This window comes from Solea solea, chromosome 11, assembly GCF_958295425.1.
Source record: "Solea solea chromosome 11, fSolSol10.1, whole genome shotgun sequence".
Classification (NCBI taxonomy): Eukaryota; Metazoa; Chordata; class Actinopteri; order Pleuronectiformes; family Soleidae; genus Solea; species Solea solea.
The window spans coordinates 12,966,806-12,984,848 of record NC_081144.1 but is presented as its reverse complement, the minus strand read 5'-3'; the positions used below and the strand labels follow the sequence as shown (position 1 = coordinate 12,984,848).

Genomic DNA, 18,043 nt, shown 5'->3' with positions numbered 1-18,043 from the left:
CATTTTAAAACTGGTTTAATGATATTTAGCCCTTACATGGTTACATCAGTTTCATTTTAAAAGGAAAAAGTTGCCCCCTCACAATTTCCAAAAGCCTTAGTCATTTCATCTTGGTACCGCAGAACAGCGACATCTATACAAATCTGGGCAAAATTTATTTGGTCACTGAGTTTCTATATCACCTCCAAATCTATTAAATACTTCCATGGGCCATAAACTACATCCCCAAATCAAATTGTATGGGAGAACATTCATTTGGCTCTTTAAGAGCAGTGTCACAACTTGGAATGTAATCCCATTTATTAAAGAAGCACATTTAAAGTAACATAGTTGCCAAAGTGCTGTAATTAAGCAATTGAAAGGGAGATCTTTGTCTTACATAGGTGTCCATCTGATTGATGGGTTTAAAAAAAAAAATATATATATATAAAGAACATATGACTATTGTTCAGTGAGACAATGTGTGAAGCAATGTTTTATTTTCTGTGTACAAGTACAACTTGTTTAAAAGAGATAAAATCTTAACATTTTGTGTTCTTATCAAAACCAGAAACAGAGCGTCATTACTACCACTCAAAAGGAAGGCATCATTGGTAGTGGACATTAGGTAGAAGGGTACAGTACACTTTTTATGTTTAGACAATTAAAACTACCATCCACACAACACTTTTAAAATATCAAAATGGTACAAGTTGCTAGGAGAAAAGTAGAAATGAGCACTAATCATCAAGAGTGGTTTAAGCAGAATTTGACAACCTGCAACATGTTGGGAAGCACCATGGCCATGGGAGGGGATTAAGGCCTTAATCAGAATGTCACAGGTTAAACACAAATTAGAGGCAGCACAAATCTCAAACTTCTATCTGGGATGCTTACAACAAACCATGTGCCATGAAGCAATAAGTGTAAACATTCTCTTTTCCAAGCAGCAACAGTTTTTAGAAACTAATTTCACAGATTACTTCTGTGGTCGAATCACCAGACGCAGACAGATTAACCAAACGCATGGACATACTCGGTGCCCCACGGTACGTGGTTAATTTCCCTGGTTCTAATCGCGGCTACTCAAGTGTTGCTGTAATACTCATACGAGGAGGACAGAAGAGTCAAAACACAACTGTGTTCTCCTGGGGCCGATGACTACGCACAAGTTAGGGCCCCATTCAGTGGTTTCAGGCACTGACAAAAAGAACGAAAAAAAAAATCTCAGTATTCATACACCTCAGAGAGATAAAAAGGAAAGTCATTGTCAAAGTCATCGTCGTCATCACCACTGAGAAGAGTCATGGCTAAGAAGAAGTTCAGCAGATCTAAACCATCGCAGTCATCTTCGTCTTCTGTCGGATGCTGGAGTCAAGACAGGGGAAATAAATTAGCTCACACATAACTGACAGAACACTTGGGCTTTAAAAGAATATTTACCGGATATGATCTGCGACGCGTAGGTTTATGTTGATAAAGGCACTCTGTTTTGAAGGGACAACATCTGTACCGTGCGTAGTAACTGCAGCTTCTCTTACTGCAATTACAAACAATGAGACGGATCAGGTTCATCTTTGCCAAAACAAAATCATGACACTTCAGCACTGACACAAAGCATCATCAGGCACAATGCCTCCATCTTTACATTCAATTAATAAATCCAAACATTGGTCCCATTTCTGAATCACTGACTCCAAACTTGCTGGGTGCATTGCTGAATGAGATGCAGTATTTGCATGAGCCTTATCCCCATTTGTTTATGACTGCCCAGTTGTCGATATTACAGCCATGGCAGAGTACCATGTAAAGCCATCAAGCAAAAGGCAGTCTTATTTATTGCTTTAATATTTACAGAGAAAGGTCTAGTCAAATGGTGTTTTGTCTACTTTTGTATTGGCAGTGTTTTGTTTTAGTTTATCACATCTTCTCTAAGTTTTAGTATTCTTAATGCGTTTTTTCAATCTCTTAAAACTACAGGCATTACTTTGCCTTACTTTCCAATGCTGTTGGTAACACATGTTTTAAATACTACCAATTTAGTGTCCAGAATCGTCTTTAAAACAAAACAATTCAAACATTTGACTGACTGAGGTCGGGTCTGTTACCCTCACACTTGCCAATTTGTGTCATGACCCCTCATGCCAACTAGCCATGCTGACTGTCCCCAACCAGTGCTGACTGGTGCAGACTCTGCCCAACTGTGAATCATGGGTAAATCAGACAATAAATCTCATAGTAAAAAGCATTTGGCCATACCTGCATTTCTCTTTGAAGGCAGCAATTACATTCTCCTTTGCTTGTCCGTCAACCCAGTATTTGTGTGGCACATAAAAGGCAGACCTCACTCGACACTGTGGGCAGCTCCTGGGGAATAATAAAACGGTCATCCCTTTATGTTGCATCTTCAAATGGCATTAAACTACACGCATGATACATACTTTACCACATTCGGACCAAAGTCCTTGGTTTTCCTCCAGGTCATTATGCATTGTAAACAGAAGGAGTGATTGCAGTTTGGTAATATTCCAAAAACTTTGTCGGCAGGATTCATCTTTTCATACACCTTGTCCATGCAGATGCCACAGGTTACATCTTTACTCCGGAAAAAAGCCTCCATTTCCTCCCCTTCCACCTGGGTACCACAGGCTGCTGCTGCAGCCACTTGCTCTGTCGCAGTTGAAGAGGTCTGTGAAGGTCCAGTGGGTAAGAATGAGTGAAACTGCAGTTCGTAAAAGAAAAAAGTGGACTCCTCCCCTTTCCTAAGCATGTCATTGAACTATGGTGGCCTTTGTATACCAGAAAGGATGGGATATATAGATATTCTATATTTTCTCAACACTCTCCACCCTCCCACTCTACTTGCCTTTTCCTACTACTTTGCTGTTTTATGCAACTTGTGCTATTCTTCATTCGCAGAATAACCTCCAGCTTGAAATGCATGTTGGCTCAGAATCCATTCAGCAACTTTCTTTGACGTACAGATAGTTTATTCCAAGGCTATGAAAACCAAACGATTCTGATTTTAAAAGCGATTAAACACTTCTGTAGCACATTCAATTTCTGCCAGTAAACCAAAAATGTTGTACACTGGATCTTTAAATACAAACCTGCTCATTTTGTCTGTCACATGCTCCTGCAGACACAACGTCTGAGCTGGGGCCGGATTCCAGAGGAGGAGCTCGAGGAGACTCAGTATCTGGATAAACAAGGAGTAAACCATTTTACGCATGGAGAAAATCTAAAGCCAGTTACACACAGAAAACGTCCAATACCTTGTGATTGTTCCTCAGTAATATCCAATACCAGGCGCCCAGCGTTGTGTTGAGGATTGGTCACATTCCCTGATCTGCTGCATTCCTGCCTGGACATCACCTCAGTCCGCAGAAGAGCAGGCTCAGACTCTCGTCTGCCAAGGTGAGTGTGAGCCACGTGGGAGGAGGAGAAGACAGTCGGTACTGAACCTCTTCTACTCGCAACTGCTACATCACCTTCAGGCTGAAGGACATGGAGAAACCTAGTATTGGAAAATAATGCACAAGTCAAGAAGTCATTTATTTATGCAACATAATAACCAAGAGGGGACTACAAAGAGCTCACCTGCAGCGTTCACCAAACCAGCATCCACCTTTCTGATAGTGCCTACATATTTGGGCCGATGGTATAACTGGCCACTCATGACGATAGTTGCACCGTAGACCATATCTGCAAGAGCCATTTATGAATCGCCTGTAATGACAAGGGAAAGGATGTGGATTTCTGCCATATGGTGTCGTCGTTTTTGGAGGAGTCACATCATCCAAACAGAACCGATCTCGGAAGGTTAAATTCACCTCAAAAGGGAATAAAACAGCACAGTAATTCATTTATCATCAATTGACATTTGATTTCACCCACAATTGATTAACCTAGAAAAAAAAAGCCTAACACTGATCACAACTTGGCAAAGCCTCTGTGATACGAGATAAGACGATGTTGATATCACAGCCAGGGTAATTCACTTGTCATGGCAAAGATAAGATAACCCTTTATTAGTCCGCAACTGGGAAAGTTGCAAAAAAAGGTCAAAGGTTGAGAAGTTAAACACAAAATAGGACGAAAAGATAAAAATACAACATGCAATGGCACAGAATTATTGCACAGCTTTACTTTTTATATCATGAAACAAATAAGTCAAACTTAACTTGAGAGTGAAATCATGATTTTACGCTCACTTCTTTCAAATATGATAATCCTTTTAGTCCCACAATGGGGACATTAACACTGTTACAGCAACAGTGGTGAAGGTAATAACCATTAATGTACAATACAGAAAACATAAATAGGCTCCTAAATAAATATAGCATGAATTTGATATTTACAGTGTAAGCCTTGCCAGGGATTTGCACACTGGATATTGAAAGTGGGATGAGTAAACATGAACTTTCAGAGAGCAGTTCTTGTTGTACAGTCTAACATCAGCAGGGAGGAACAATCTGTGGTACGGCTGTAACTGAAGGAGCTGCCCAGTGCTGTGATAGTGTCCTGCAGGGGGTGGGAGAGGTTGTTTGAAAAATAACTGAGCTGATGATCGTAATCGTTGCCAGACATTTTTCTATTCACCTACTGAGTCCACCCTGCCCCAGCAGATAAGATCTAGTTCACTTAACACAAGGCATGCCACACTTTCACACACATTTCTGGAAACAGATCCTGGATTTTAACAAGGCCAAAAATGGAATACGAGTCTGAAATAAGTCAGTGTTTAGTCTATAGTTTTGAGGAAGCTGCAGGAGAGTGGACGGACTTGATGGCGAAATAAATTAAACCTGCAAAAACCGATGCAATCTATTGTTTAATGCAGTCTTTCCCAAAATGTGGGCCTCAGACAGACAGGATATAAAAACCCTTTCCATTTACCAAATTATTTCAACATATTTAGTTCTGGAAAAGAACAACGCTTTCATGTGCTTTGCAAAAAAAGAAAAGAAAAACAGGAATGAATGAACTAAGGTTTAAAAGCAGGCAATGATGCAACACTGCAGATACCAAATGTCACAAAATAGAGAATGTCCCTCAAATTGACTTCTGCATTCAAAGTACACACTAATTCAGATGCAGGTTCAGACAAAGCAAAGGCAGACAAATCGATCGACACAGCCACCACTCAATTCCCCAAAAACTTTAGATAACCCAACATACAGGTTATAATATTAGTGCTTCTCACTTATGGCCAACATTGTAATCACAATAATGTATAATCAGTTAAGATGATTATTATCATTTATGGGTAACAGGCAGTAGCCTAAAGTGCCCTCTAGCACAGGTGTCAAACTGGTGGCCCGTGGGCCATATGCAGCCCCCCAATCAATTACATGTGGCCCCCCACTTAAATATCATTTTATAATGAAAACATGGCCCTTATCTTCTTTTAAACAGTGTGTAGCTGAGGCACAGCTGCCAGCGAGGTGATAGAATATAGACATAATATCTACGTTTGCTAGCAGTGTTTTTATAACAGTAATAAGACATTCGGTCATAATTATCACATTATTAAATGAATTACATACAACATTCAATTACACATAAATAAGCTGGTCAGGGGCCGAGCCACGAATGGCAGTGGCCGAAACAGCTCCTGGCACGAATATGAGTGAGGAACCTATTGTTATCCTTCAGATTATTATTATATCCGTAGCTTTGCAGTCACGTAAATGAGCCAACTCGTCTGAGCGCGTTTGTTACATAAAAATGTGCCAATTTGTACAAGACACATCAAAGGTGAAAAGTTGTCAAAAGGTTTTACGGATTCAAAATGGCGTGGCCACGGCAAACCTAGGTGTTTTGCCGAATTTCGACCATTCATCATGAAACAGGAAGTGCCCTATAACTTCAGCATACATTGCTTTCCAACGAATTCCCCGAAACTTGGTGGGAAGATGTTATCGACCAAGACGAACAAAAACGTCCATAGTAACCATGGCCTCAACTCAACAGGAAGTCGTCCATTTTGAATTTTGGCATCCATTTTGGTGATTTGCACCCTACGACACATCAAAGGTGAAAAGTTGTCGAAAGGTTTTGTGGATTCAAAAGTGAGGACAGGGAACTGCTGCACTCCCCGACTTGCGTGGGGACACGAGGGCCCTATCATGACTGCGTGCAGTCCTAGTTTGGTGTTGTCTACATTATTATTTACGTAATTTTAAATAAATGTCTCTGTTTTTGACATCAAGATCATCCCCTTAAATTATCATGATTTTAAAAAGTCCCCTTAAATAACTTCTTTGTTATATAGAGCAAAGAAACTAGAAAATATTCACATTTAAGCTTAAACAATCAGAAATATTGTTTTAATCATAAAAAAAGCTTCATACCGATGAATCGAGTATCAAAATAGTTGACGATTAATTTAGTAATTGATTAATCGAGTAATTGTTTCAGCTCTAAAACAGACACCAAACTCATACACACTGACCTGAATTTGCACAACTGACACTGAACAAAGGCCTGCAAAATTAATATCAAACTATAGTCAAATGTTATCTAATCCAGCGTGAGTTGAGCTACAATTGAACAAATTCCCACACATTCAGAAGCCCTTAAATGTCTCAACTGAACAAGGTCTACGTGCTGTCGGAAATCAGAGACTCCATTGGCCTTTAAAGTCATTTAAAGTCAAGTGACTTTACAATTTATTAATTTAGTCACAATTGTGTTTCTTAGAATGCAAACATTTCCTTTGATCAAAAGCAGGACATTGTGTTAATCGCTTTCAAAATACGCAAAAATGTGAATATTTTTCGGTGAATATTTAATTTCCTCTATACAAAACAATTTTATCATGTTCCTCCACACTGATGCTGACAATGTAACATAATGGAATAAGAACTAAAGGCGAGTCTGACCTAATTTTACACGTAACTGCAGTTTTTAACCGTTAACAAAAAGTCCCCTTTTCCACCTGAACGCCTTTAAACGCAGCACGCGTTCACAATCAGTGAGGTTTATCAGCCGTGAGGCTACGGTTTGTCTATAGTTTAATGTTTTTAGAGGACGCTTACCTACAGATACTTCCACTGCGGCCCGAGTCCATCCTCCGTGAGTTTTGAGCAGGCCGCCCTGCGTCCTCCACCCAAACGTCTAAATAGTTAACAGCCGGCAGCTTTTTACCAATTAACCTTTCAACGAACCAATGAGAATGTGACGCCGACGTTTGTGCGTAACGTTGTCCATAGCAGGAAACGTCAAATTCCCATTGATTCATCCATTAGTATGAATGGTTCTGTTACTCACACTTAAAATGTAAACAAAAAACTGCCTCATATCAACAAAAATGAGAAAAATCAGTGTTTCTAATAAAGTTTATATATGAGATTGAACTAAACTACATCTGAAGATAGGTTACATGTGACTTTTAGAATTACTTCCAGTCTTCACACTTTTTTGTGAACAAATATTGTCCATCATTTACACAGGCATAGAGGTAGCTTACATCAACAACTTTCTTGGTTTTGGTGTACATACTGCTTTTATCCACCCACATTAGCCAGTAAAATCAAATTTGCAACGTGTACCAAAAGCAGGAATTAAGGCAAAAACTGTCAATTAAGAACTGTCAGAGATTAGATGAGACAGTGGAATTGTGTCACATATAGTACATTAGAGGTAGATAGGGATTGAGAGAAAAATGTAGCACAAGATGAGACTTAAGAAGGTGGAGACTTATGTCACATACTTAGCACAGGAAAGAAAACAAGTCCACAGAATATGGAAAAAAACAAACAAAATATATGAACAACAGTATTGTAAAGCTGTCACATTTTGTGCCTCTCCTTATTAGGAAAACCAGACTACAAACAATAAAGTATGACTCTAGAGCAGTTTTCAGACATGGACTTCTTGAGTTCTTAGTCCAGACATTCTCCCAAGTTTGCTGTTTACATAGAGTATGACAAATGCAGCGGGAGATTATCTCACAGAGACGTTTTCACAGCGAATGAAAATCTCCTGAGGATCCAGATGAGGGTGTTTGCTCCTCGTTTGTTCTTATAGGAAGTAGGACATACACCCATTCACTTGCTGTGGGTCCTCTGGAAATTCTCCTTCTGTGTTTTCACATAAACCCACACGGACATTAAGCAGATATGATACTTTGGAGCTGGCAGGAGAATCTCCAAAGCCACAACTATGTTCATACATGGAGCTCCTACACACACATCTACAGAGAACCTTAGGAGTTTAGTGCATGTGTGAAAATAGCTTTTTGTTGTGGTTTTATACAGGGTGAGCAAAAACAACTTCTGAATTGCCAGATGCTGCATTGACTACTAATCATTCATATCCCCAATAATAATATCATGTTACAGTATGCTGGTTTTAGGTAAATCTTGCAAATGCCTTAAAATCCAAGCTCATTAAGAAAAAAAAAAAGGTATCGGTATGCTTGATGATATATTTGGTACAACCTAAACTAAACAAGCAGACATGTAAAATGAAATAACACATTTACATAAAACAAAATGATTATTCATGTTTTGTCCTTACATGTATGATCAACAATTACAAATAATTAGTAACAAAATTACAAACAAACTAACAAAAAAAAAAACTTAAAATGGCAAATTTATGATATTTTGCATGTCCATGAGGAAAAAAAAACCCAACATGCTATCCCTTAAACTTCAACGGGTCATGCATTTATAGTGTCAGCTTCAGGAACCAAGTGTGTGCAGCATAGTCCATTAGTTACCACTTGGGTAGATGGCTTTAAGACAAAAACCTACAAAACTTGGATCTCCATTCATTGAAAAATAGAAATGGTATTGCACAGACAGCTGTATTGAGAGAGCTCTGCACTGCTGGAGCCAGCCCAGTTTGTGTTCTATCAACCAAATAATGGCAAAGAAAGGCAGTGATTGTTGAGGAAATGATGTGAAGAAAAAAACAAACAATTTGTGCATCTTTAGCTTCACCCACTCATTTATCACTCGACCAATGACATTGGCGTCATGAGAAACTCGAGCAAAGTGCAAACTAATGGCTCTTCTCTTTTACAACAATGTCAATGGTGTAAGAATAGGAAACACTTTCTCTACACAGCAAAACACTGAGCTGAGTTGAAGAAGGAGAAGCTCTCTCTAGACACTGCTCTGGGGTCAGCTTTGCCGTTGATGAGGATGAAATAGGAGCAGCCTCGGTGAGAAAACATATCATTCTCTCTGTTAAGTGACCGTTGTGAGAAACTAGGACTTGCAGCAAATGATTCCAGATGTTCAGATCAGACACACACACACACACACACACACAGCAATGTTGAAGGTAATGCTGACATTGTGTAGACGTTCCTGATTGTGTTAGCTGTGCTACAAGCCTTTTTGTCTCATCTGCTTTTATTATAAAATCCATGCCCAGATGTGGAACAGTGCTTGTACTAAATGCAGTGTATTATTCTGAATGTAAAAACGTCTGTAACAGTATTGCTAAAAGCAGTCTGTGCTGAGGATTTACTAATACATGTCTTTGTAGATCTCCTGTAGTAAAGGGTGGAGCGAAGTCTCTGACTCAGTCTTTTTAATCTTTTGGACGAGCTGAGCATTCTCAGTAACCAGCTGACGAAGGTCGGCCATCTTCTGCAGCAGCTTGGGGAAGAGGTAGACAGAGTCCGAGTGGTTTGCTTGGAGGTGGAGGTCCAGTGCCTGGAGGATGTTGTCCTGACTCTGCTCCACCTGCTTTACGTTCATCAGCCCGGGACGATCTGTGAGCAAAGGACCCCACTAAATGTGAATGTGAGTGAAAATGGTTGTCTGTCTCTGTAATGTGACCCTATGTTTAAATGAAGACCTGTCCAGGGTGTAACCCATGATATTTTTGGGGGGTTATTTGTTTCATTTTCTACACACTCCCTGCTATATACAGTAGAACAGTATTTTTGATTTCGCTCCAAGTACCACCAGAAGAAGCTCAAGTACCACTAGTACCACATGTACCACAGTTTGAGAACCATGGGTATAGATAATGGATGGACGTGACTATACCAAAATTAAAATGTGTTCTAAAAATACAGTAAAATTAAAAGAAAATAATTTGATCAAAGATTTAGTTTTTGCTGACAAATTGAAGAATGTGACAAATCATCAATCCAACAATTGGCCTTTTTCTCTGCGTGTAACAGACAACATTAATGATGGCTCTGTTTAATTTAAGTCAGGACTGTGTGACACTAAGCCAGCCTGCACCTTGAAACTGAGGACACTAAATAGAACTCGGCCATCATTCATTTGAATATTTTCCTAATGTGACCTCAGTCCAGCAGTTGTCTGGCCTGTGCTGTGGCCAGTGGCAGCAGACAGTGAGCACTCAGAGTAAATTACCGACTGGAGCTCATTCAGTCTGTATTTTTCATCAAATAATCATCATATAAAATATTTTGTAATGTAAAATAAATTAGATTCAGAGTTGCTGACATGTGAAAATTAACCAAATAGGTTCATTGTTTACAAAGATAAAACAAACTGTGGCATCAGTTGGGATTGCAGTAAGGATTTTTTTTTTTTTTTGATTGGCGTGCAGGGCTGTTGTATGATCCTATAATTAAGTGCAAGTGATAACAAGTCAATACCATCATCTGCTAATCCAGAAAATAGCTATGTGTTCTGTTTGTTAAATAGGTTGTTAGTTGAGAGCCATGGAAATAGATTAAAACTTTTTTTTTTAAGCCCCAAATATCAAGAGGTTTGATGATTTCAGATAGATGGGATGACAGGTGGCTGGAGGCACTGATTCATATCACTATACTCCCCACATTAAATGTCATGAGGACAAGCATGAAACTTACTGGCTGAAACTTAAATTTCAGCCAATCTGAAATCAGATTTTAATAACCAGAATGTCATTGTCAGTAATTACCTTCTAAGAACTTTTTATGAACAAGCTGAATTCTAAGCTTTTTAAAGATGTGGAAATTGATGTGCAAATATGACTTTCTTATTACAACATAAAAAAACAACTTTCAGTCTCACCTCCGCAGAGAATAATGGCAGCAACAAACAGGGCCAGGTCACTGTCATCCAGCTCCAGAGCGTTAAACTTGACCGCAAACTCAAACTTGGGCTCCATGATCTCATTGAAGGGCTTTCTTAAGCTTCGCAGGAACTCCCTGGTGACGAAACCTTTTCCGTTGGCCACCAACAGTCCATCTTTGTTCATGAGAGACGGCAGCATGGCAAAAATAGCCTCGTGCACACCATACTTCAGCAAAGTCACCTGCGGAAAGCACACAGACAATTGTACATTAGTATCTTTCTGAACAGTCACGTACAAATGAAGTCACTGTTTTGCACACTGAGGAGTAAGTGGCCCACCTGGTCATTAAGGAAGAGATCAACGAACCCTGGAATGCTCTTGGCAAACTCAGTGAGTTCTCGCACAGTCTCCACTGTGGTACACTGGCAACGATAGAACACATGGACCCCAATCTCCTTGGTCAGCGGTGCCCCGGGAACTAACTGGCTCCATACCAAACCACTTTCTGCTTTCCACAGTGTGTCTACATCGTAGATTACAAATGGCTGGAGGGGGGACAAAAATAAACATTTGAAATTTCAAATGATGTCTGCATTATTTTTTTCTAACAAATAGCTTAGCAGGCAAACAGGCAGCTGATCGATGCCACAGTTATTTGATAACAAATCCTGTGATGATCAAGTTTTACTATGATATACATCTGTAAAAACTAGATGGGTAACTTTTAAGACAGGAATGTACCGAGGTGCTGCTGGTTTTGCCTGTGAGGATGCTGCGGGCCCTCTTCTTGGTCATACTAAGGTTCTTTTGATAGGCTGCGTTGACTTGTTTGGCCAAGGTCTTCAGGTCAGAGCCACCTGGTTTGCCATGGTTCAGTTCCTCAGCGAGCAGGCCTGCCACCAGCTTCTTCCTCTCAGCCTCAGGCATACGTCCATATCGGATCGCTGCTCAAAAACACACAGACATGTTGGTTTCAGGCGTGTCTTTTTTTGTGGGTTAACATATTCATTTAATTCTTCGTGTTTCCCCATTGGTCAACTTGCATGGTGCAGACATGTATTCAACATGAATAGCCTTTCCCCAGTGTAAATCAATCATAAATTTACCTTTTAGCTATGCTTGAACATTTGTTTAATTTTTGACCCCCAGCAACAAATGATGTAAAGTCAAGTTGTCAACAAAGGAGATTAGAAAGGATTTTAAATAAATGAGCAAATGTGTTCTTTAGTTCATGTTTAATAAAACTCATCTTTACTGGTTGATATGGGCAAAACAGATAATCACTGTACATCACTGTATTGATTTTTGCCCTTAAGAGAAAGTTAAAGAAACCAGTTCATTGTGGACTTCTTTAAGGGTAGCAAATGACAAGCTTGTTGGACAAAGAACCATTTCACAAATCTATGGTAAATCAGTGAAAGAAAAAAAAAAACATGTTAAAGCGGTGTATTAACATTTAATTGCTCTATATGTATTGAATATTGAATATTGTAGTATTCCCATTGTTTAACTCGCCAGCCCTACCCAAAAGTTCTGCATTAATTAAAAGAAATAAAATTGACCTAATACTTGAATAAAACTTTTGCAATCTCACCATCATGGGACATTCCCAAAGACAGGCACTTCTGGAAGCGACAATATTGGCACTTGTTGCGATTCTTTTTCTGTATCTTGCATGAACGCTCACAGCGGTCATATTCCAGTTTCATTCTTACAGTTCGGCGGAAAAAGCCCTGAGAGAAACAAGAACAACTGTTAAAGCAACTTAAATAAAACATAACAATAATTACAATAGTTTATTGTCTTAAAGAGTAATTAAACCCTAAAGCCACTTCCTTTTTAGTTAAAAAACAGTTTGTATGGGTATCTAGTTGATCCAGGTGCAAATCTTCACAGTTGAGTGTAAACTATTGAAATTATACATGGGCTCCCAGCCCACTTCTTGGAATTTTTCAAACTCAGGCATTGGGTGGAGTTAGCTTCAGAATAGGGGATTGTTACTCTTTAATAAGCTATTGTAATGTGATGTATAACCTGCAGTACCTTACAACCCTCACAGGCATGCACGCCATAGTGGAAGCCAGAGGCCTTGTCACCGCAGACCTTACACTCCACACTGATTCCAGACGCTGCGCTGTCCTCACGGCCAAGCCGCAGTTGTTCCGACAGCGAGGGTGACGAGGTATGGGACAGGTCTGTGGAAAAAGTACATGAATGTTGAGGCTGTCCTTCAAATTATGTTCCCATTTACTGAAAGCAAAATAAATGAAACTGAAGTCTTACCTGTATAGCTGGATGCTGCACTGCTGTTTTCCTTGCCGTGATTGTTCTCTTCCTGATCCAGACCTTCATTCTCTATTTTCTTCTGGTCCCCTTTTGGGTCTTTAGAGACAGGCACCGCCTCCCTCTCTTCTCTGTCCACTTCATCCTCACTTTCTCGGGCCTTCAGCTCTTGCAGGTCAGTCAACTCCGACACACTTGTTCCCCCACAGCTGTCTGAACCCACAGACTCTCGCTCCAGTGACGTCCACCTAACGTCAGCATTGTCCTGTGGGGATTTAGGCTCGCGGTAACCATTCGCTCCATCATGCTGCTCTGTGGTAGTTTGTTGAATCCCTTCCATGGCTCCCGTTGAAGCTGACTCAGCGGCTCCCCTCTTGTCACGTGGCCATCATAGCTCCACTGTCAAAGAACATATTTATTTTTATGTAATGCAATGGTAACAACGTGCATTGACATGTTCACTAAATAAAGAATACACTTTGCCTCTTTCCCAAAAGTCCATGTCTTTTATTACAAAGAGATCCATTAAGTGAATCCCAAGGTCTCCTGCCAAACTGAGTGTACAGCTTATCATAACACACATCTGTAACGTTTTACCTTCAGGTATGCCAGAATAAAAATATATTTAAGAAAAATCATATATATATGACTACTTTGTTGTATCTTAGTGTATCAGAGGTAACTGTTTAATTTAAGTGTCCTTTCCTAATCAAGTACTGGTTGTGTTTGACAAGCCTAGGAGTATTCTTGAAATTAACAGGCTTATGACATAGTATACACTCACTAAAGAGTGAATTATAAAGTATAGTAAACACTAAAGGCTGGATTTCCAAGGGGAGCAGTACAGACAAGTTGATTTGACCTGAAAGTGTATACACAGCTTATTAATCACGGTAAATTATATAAATACTAGAGCTGCAACTAATGATTATTTTTAATAATCGATTAATCTGACGATTATTTTCTCAATTAATCGTTTGGTCCAGAAAATATCAGAAAACCTGATCGTTGTTTGTCAAACCTGGAAATGATGATGTTCTCAAATGTCTTGTTTTGTCCACAAACCAAAATGATTGACTTTTAATGATTTCTTTGTTATGAAATTAAGAAAATATTGACATTTAAGAAGCTTAAACTGAATCATCATTACATCATTTAGTAATTGATTAATAATCGATTCATCGATTAATTGTTTCAGCTCTAATAAATACCAACAACTATCACGGTAAATGCTATTTTGTTCACCAGTCTTGATATGTATCACAATGTGTACATTTTGTTGGAATAGCGGTCAAGTAATTGCATTTAAAAACTTAATAATAAAGCCAAAATACACATACACATTCGTGTGAAAAAAGCAAAGGGCAGTATTTGTTTGGAAAAGCTTACCTTATATCAGGCATTACAAAAAATATTTAGTGCAGACTGTAATGATTTTAAGTTGTCATTTTTTTCTTGCTTGTTTTTTGGGTTTGGTTGAGTTACATGTAACTGGTATTCAATACAAATAAAATATACATTTATAGAATCCAAATATATCCTCCACTGGAATGCAAATGACTAATCTGAATATCTGCCTGAGGCTAAAACCACTTAAAAAACAAAACAAACAAACAAAAAACTAGCCTAGATGCCTAAGAAGAGCTACATTTATACTGAAATACAGTCCAAGACAAGATTCCTGTCCCGACCACTGTCTGTCCTTCACTATCTTAAAAAGTACAAATATTCTGCTTTGCAGCTTGCAGACATCTGTATTATTGTTTTCCCTCAGTCCATGGCAGGGTGCACAGTGTACTTGGTGAGTGCTTTAAGGCGACAGTGTGCTTGCACCCTGTACACACTGAACAGTGTTGATCTCCAGTGGAGGCAGTGGAGGAGAGGGCTTTGGGGGTGGGGGTTACCTTTTTGCCTTGGGGCCCCCTAGTGGATTAATCCGTCCTTGAATGTAGTCTGCGCTGACAAACATCGACAGTATCTGCTTATTAGAGATATATTAATGACCGAATAGTGTAAATTGCTCAAAGCAGCACAAAGTGTGTCCTGTCAGCAATATGAACATTTCCTGTCATAATTACCCTGGCCATTGTAATTTCAATTCATGATATTATTGCAATAATTGTCAATATGTGCTGTAAAACTGTTTTTTAGGTTCTCAAACTTAAACAGCCAAAGTCTTCTTTCTGTAATCTACCCTCGTTTATTTTTTTTATCTGTACACAACTTCTGAAAGTGTAGAAATACATAATAATTTTACAGAACAAATTACTTAGTGTAACAAAGAAATGTTCCGAAATAAATAATTTTACAAAAACATGCAGAACATTGCAGAAACCATAAGTAGGAATGAAATTACAAATTGTTAAATTATGTATATTAAATAAAAAAAATGTAAAACTAATATTACATTAAATAATAATATGAATCTAAAGTCCTAGGATTATTGGAATAATAAATACACCTTGTAGCACTTCAAAATTAATGACTAGGGCTGGATTTTGAAAGCTAGTGGGACAATATTCCACATTCACAAAACGGCGGTGTTTTTTAAACCGTGATGCGCGATAATATCGTGCATTGTCCTATCACTGCATGGGGCTGTTAAGACATGTCATCCTGGAGCCAACCTGTCACACTGGTTCTTGTAAATATATGCCAACATGACTGAGAAGGACTTTAATATGGTACGAGCAGAGCTAAGCTACCGTAAAACTTTCCCTGTGAAAACAGCATTAAAAGTGCGACTGGGTGGCTGGAGCCTGTCAGTCGGCCGTCGACGACTGCGGTACGGTTAGCTCACTCAGCTAACTTAGCTACTAACCTTGAATGTTGACGATTACTAGCTGTTAGCGTGGCTGACCCACATTCCCGTGTGTGCCTTTAATAAACGTTAGCTGCTTTGCCAAGTGAGCTTACCTCTCTTAGTACTGCTGTAGCTGCTTCAAAGGAGTTTCCACACAACAAACGCTGCCAAAGGGTTAAAAAACCAACAAGCGAACAGCAAAAGAAAAAAAAACAGTTCCGAGTCCGGTCCACGATCGATCGGCTGTTGACAAGTTGTGTGAAGTAAGCAGCAGCAGGAGAGAGGGAGAGGGGGAGAGAGAGGGAGGGAGGGAGCTAAAGACAGGAGCTAACGACAGACTGCTAACATAAACTTAGCGCACTCCAGGCCTTAATGGAGCCACCGAGCTGACACATCACTGAGTCCCACAGCAGAGAAAGACAGTGAGGACAATTTAGCCGGTTCACATATCACATTGAGATAAGTGTAGTTGAATGACAGCCCTTTTCAGACTCTGTGCTCGCTTCTGACTGTGCTGTGTCTCACTCACTACTCACTGCCCCCTCCTCCCCTCCTCCTCCCCTCCTCCTCCTCCTCCTCCTCACCGTCACATGCCAGGACACAGCGCCCCCATCACAGACTCACACTGATTTGCTCTGCTGTGCATTGACTCCCTTTCATTTGGACAGTCAGTATGTAAATTTAAAGTGAGAGAGAGAGAGAGAGGTTTAACTATTCCTGTTGGGACTCTGTGTTGAATTCTATTCATTTGGACTGGCTAAACCTCTTTGACCCTTCCCTCTCCCCCCAAATATAATTAATCTGGAGTCACAAAATCAATCAACTAAATATGAAATAAAAATAAAATTAAGATAACATCATGTATAAATAATTATGTGGATCCCTATGTGTACTTCATGTAAACATGACTTAATGTAAGTGTTGGGGATGGCTTTCTATATTTCAAACATAGGTCTGTTGAGTTTGGGGAGGTTTTTAAATATCCCATTTGATGTAGACATAGGATGTGATGCATATGTTTAGTTGACAAAATGTTAAAACACTTTCGCCTTGATTTGAGAGATAACATTTTAAATAAAGTTTTTTTTCTTTCATAGCTTACAAGGAGCCACTGCAGAGGGGCTGAAGGGCCACAGGTTGCAGACCCCTGGCCTAAACAAAGCGTTTAACCAGTTAATGCCTAATGGTAACTGAACCACAATTCAAATTTTAGAATTTGAGAAATTTTACATTTCTCTCATTCTAATATAATATATAATTCTAATATAATAGTTATTATTATTATTAGACTAAACTTGCTTATGATGACCACATTGTGTGTGTATTGTATCTATGTGTGTGAAACAGGTGTAGTGTGGACCCAAATGCAGCACAATACAGCGCAGGACAGTTGGTAACAGTTTTTATTAGAACCAAAGCAGTGAGAGAAGAGAGGAATCAGCAGGGATGTGAAAGTACTCGGCGACAGAGAGGCAGAGATGCATGTAGATTCTTTGAGGGGGAACAGCAAGCAGGTGGGTAGATGTGGAGAGTTGCACCACACGAAAAGCTCACCACACAGAAACCAGAGACACTGAGGCAGAAACATGGTCAGGGACAGAAGACTGAGGTGACATCCAGGGTTCAAGCAGGGTCGGCAAACAAAAGTAAGTCTGGAAATAAACGCTGGAGAGTTTTGCATAAGGGCTAAGAACAATCTAGCAAAGGAGTGAGTGAGGAGCTGGAGTATATAGGGAGGTCCGATTGCAGGAGATGAGGAGCAGCTCTGATCACAGGTGAGTAGTGATGGCTTGATGAGGAGGGGGGTCTTGGCAGGTAGAGTGGAAAACTGCTGAATGAACCGTGACAGTATGTTTATATGTATGTATATTGCATAACAACAGACAGATTAATTCATGTAAATAATACACAAAATATACATTATATAATATACATATATTATATACAGTAAATGAAGTTAAGATTCATTATGAC

The 18,043-nt window shown here is 39.4% G+C and overlaps 2 protein-coding genes across 3 annotated transcripts; both read right to left on the bottom strand.

The window, feature by feature from the left end:
- Positions 1–457: 457 nt before the first annotated feature.
- mkrn4 (makorin, ring finger protein, 4) lies at positions 458–7,235 on the bottom strand. The gene is made up of 8 exons (XM_058642778.1): positions 7,023–7,235; positions 3,580–3,708; positions 3,255–3,496; positions 3,090–3,178; positions 2,421–2,668; positions 2,239–2,346; positions 1,423–1,519; positions 458–1,347 (listed from the first exon to the last, which is right to left on the bottom strand). Exons 1-8 carry the CDS (start codon positions 7,223–7,225, stop codon positions 1,207–1,209), a joined length of 1,257 nt encoding a protein of 418 aa, XP_058498761.1. The 5' UTR covers positions 7,226–7,235; the 3' UTR covers positions 458–1,206.
- Positions 7,236–7,308: 73 nt separating this feature from the next.
- Positions 7,309–16,616, bottom strand: ppardb (peroxisome proliferator-activated receptor delta b). 2 transcript variants are annotated; one of them, XM_058642777.1, is made up of 9 exons: positions 16,183–16,616; positions 15,171–15,219; positions 13,267–13,665; positions 13,027–13,178; positions 12,578–12,716; positions 11,725–11,927; positions 11,322–11,528; positions 10,980–11,223; positions 7,309–9,715 (listed from the first exon to the last, which is right to left on the bottom strand). In XM_058642777.1, exons 3-9 carry the CDS (start codon positions 13,604–13,606, stop codon positions 9,468–9,470), a joined length of 1,533 nt encoding a protein of 510 aa, XP_058498760.1. In that variant the 5' UTR covers positions 13,607–13,665; positions 15,171–15,219; positions 16,183–16,616; the 3' UTR covers positions 7,309–9,467. The 2 variants fall into 2 exon arrangements, with proteins under 2 accessions (XP_058498760.1, XP_058498759.1); XM_058642776.1 differs by lacking the exon at positions 15,171–15,219.
- Positions 16,617–18,043: the final 1,427 nt, after the last annotated feature.

Excerpts from the sequence above, each read along its gene's own strand:
- ppardb (XM_058642777.1), bottom strand. The coding sequence starts at position 13,606 with ATGGAAGGGATTCAACAAACTACCACAGAGCAGCATGATGGAGCGAAT. Across the intron at positions 11,928-12,577 it reads TTTGGGAATGTCCCATGATG|CGATCCGATATGGACGTATG; the intron begins GTGAGATTGCAA and ends GTTTTTGAGCAG. Across the intron at positions 11,529-11,724 it reads GCAAAACCAGCAGCACCTCG|CCATTTGTAATCTACGATGT; the intron begins GTACATTCCTGT and ends TCCCCCCTCCAG.
- mkrn4 (XM_058642778.1), bottom strand. The coding sequence starts at position 7,225 with ATGAATCAATGGGAATTTGACGTTTCCTGCTATGGACAACGTTACGCA. Across the intron at positions 3,179-3,254 it reads TACTGAGGAACAATCACAAG|ATACTGAGTCTCCTCGAGCT; the intron begins GTATTGGACGTT and ends TTGTTTATCCAG. Across the intron at positions 2,669-3,089 it reads GTGACAGACAAAATGAGCAG|ACCTCTTCAACTGCGACAGA; the intron begins GTTTGTATTTAA and ends GGACCTTCACAG.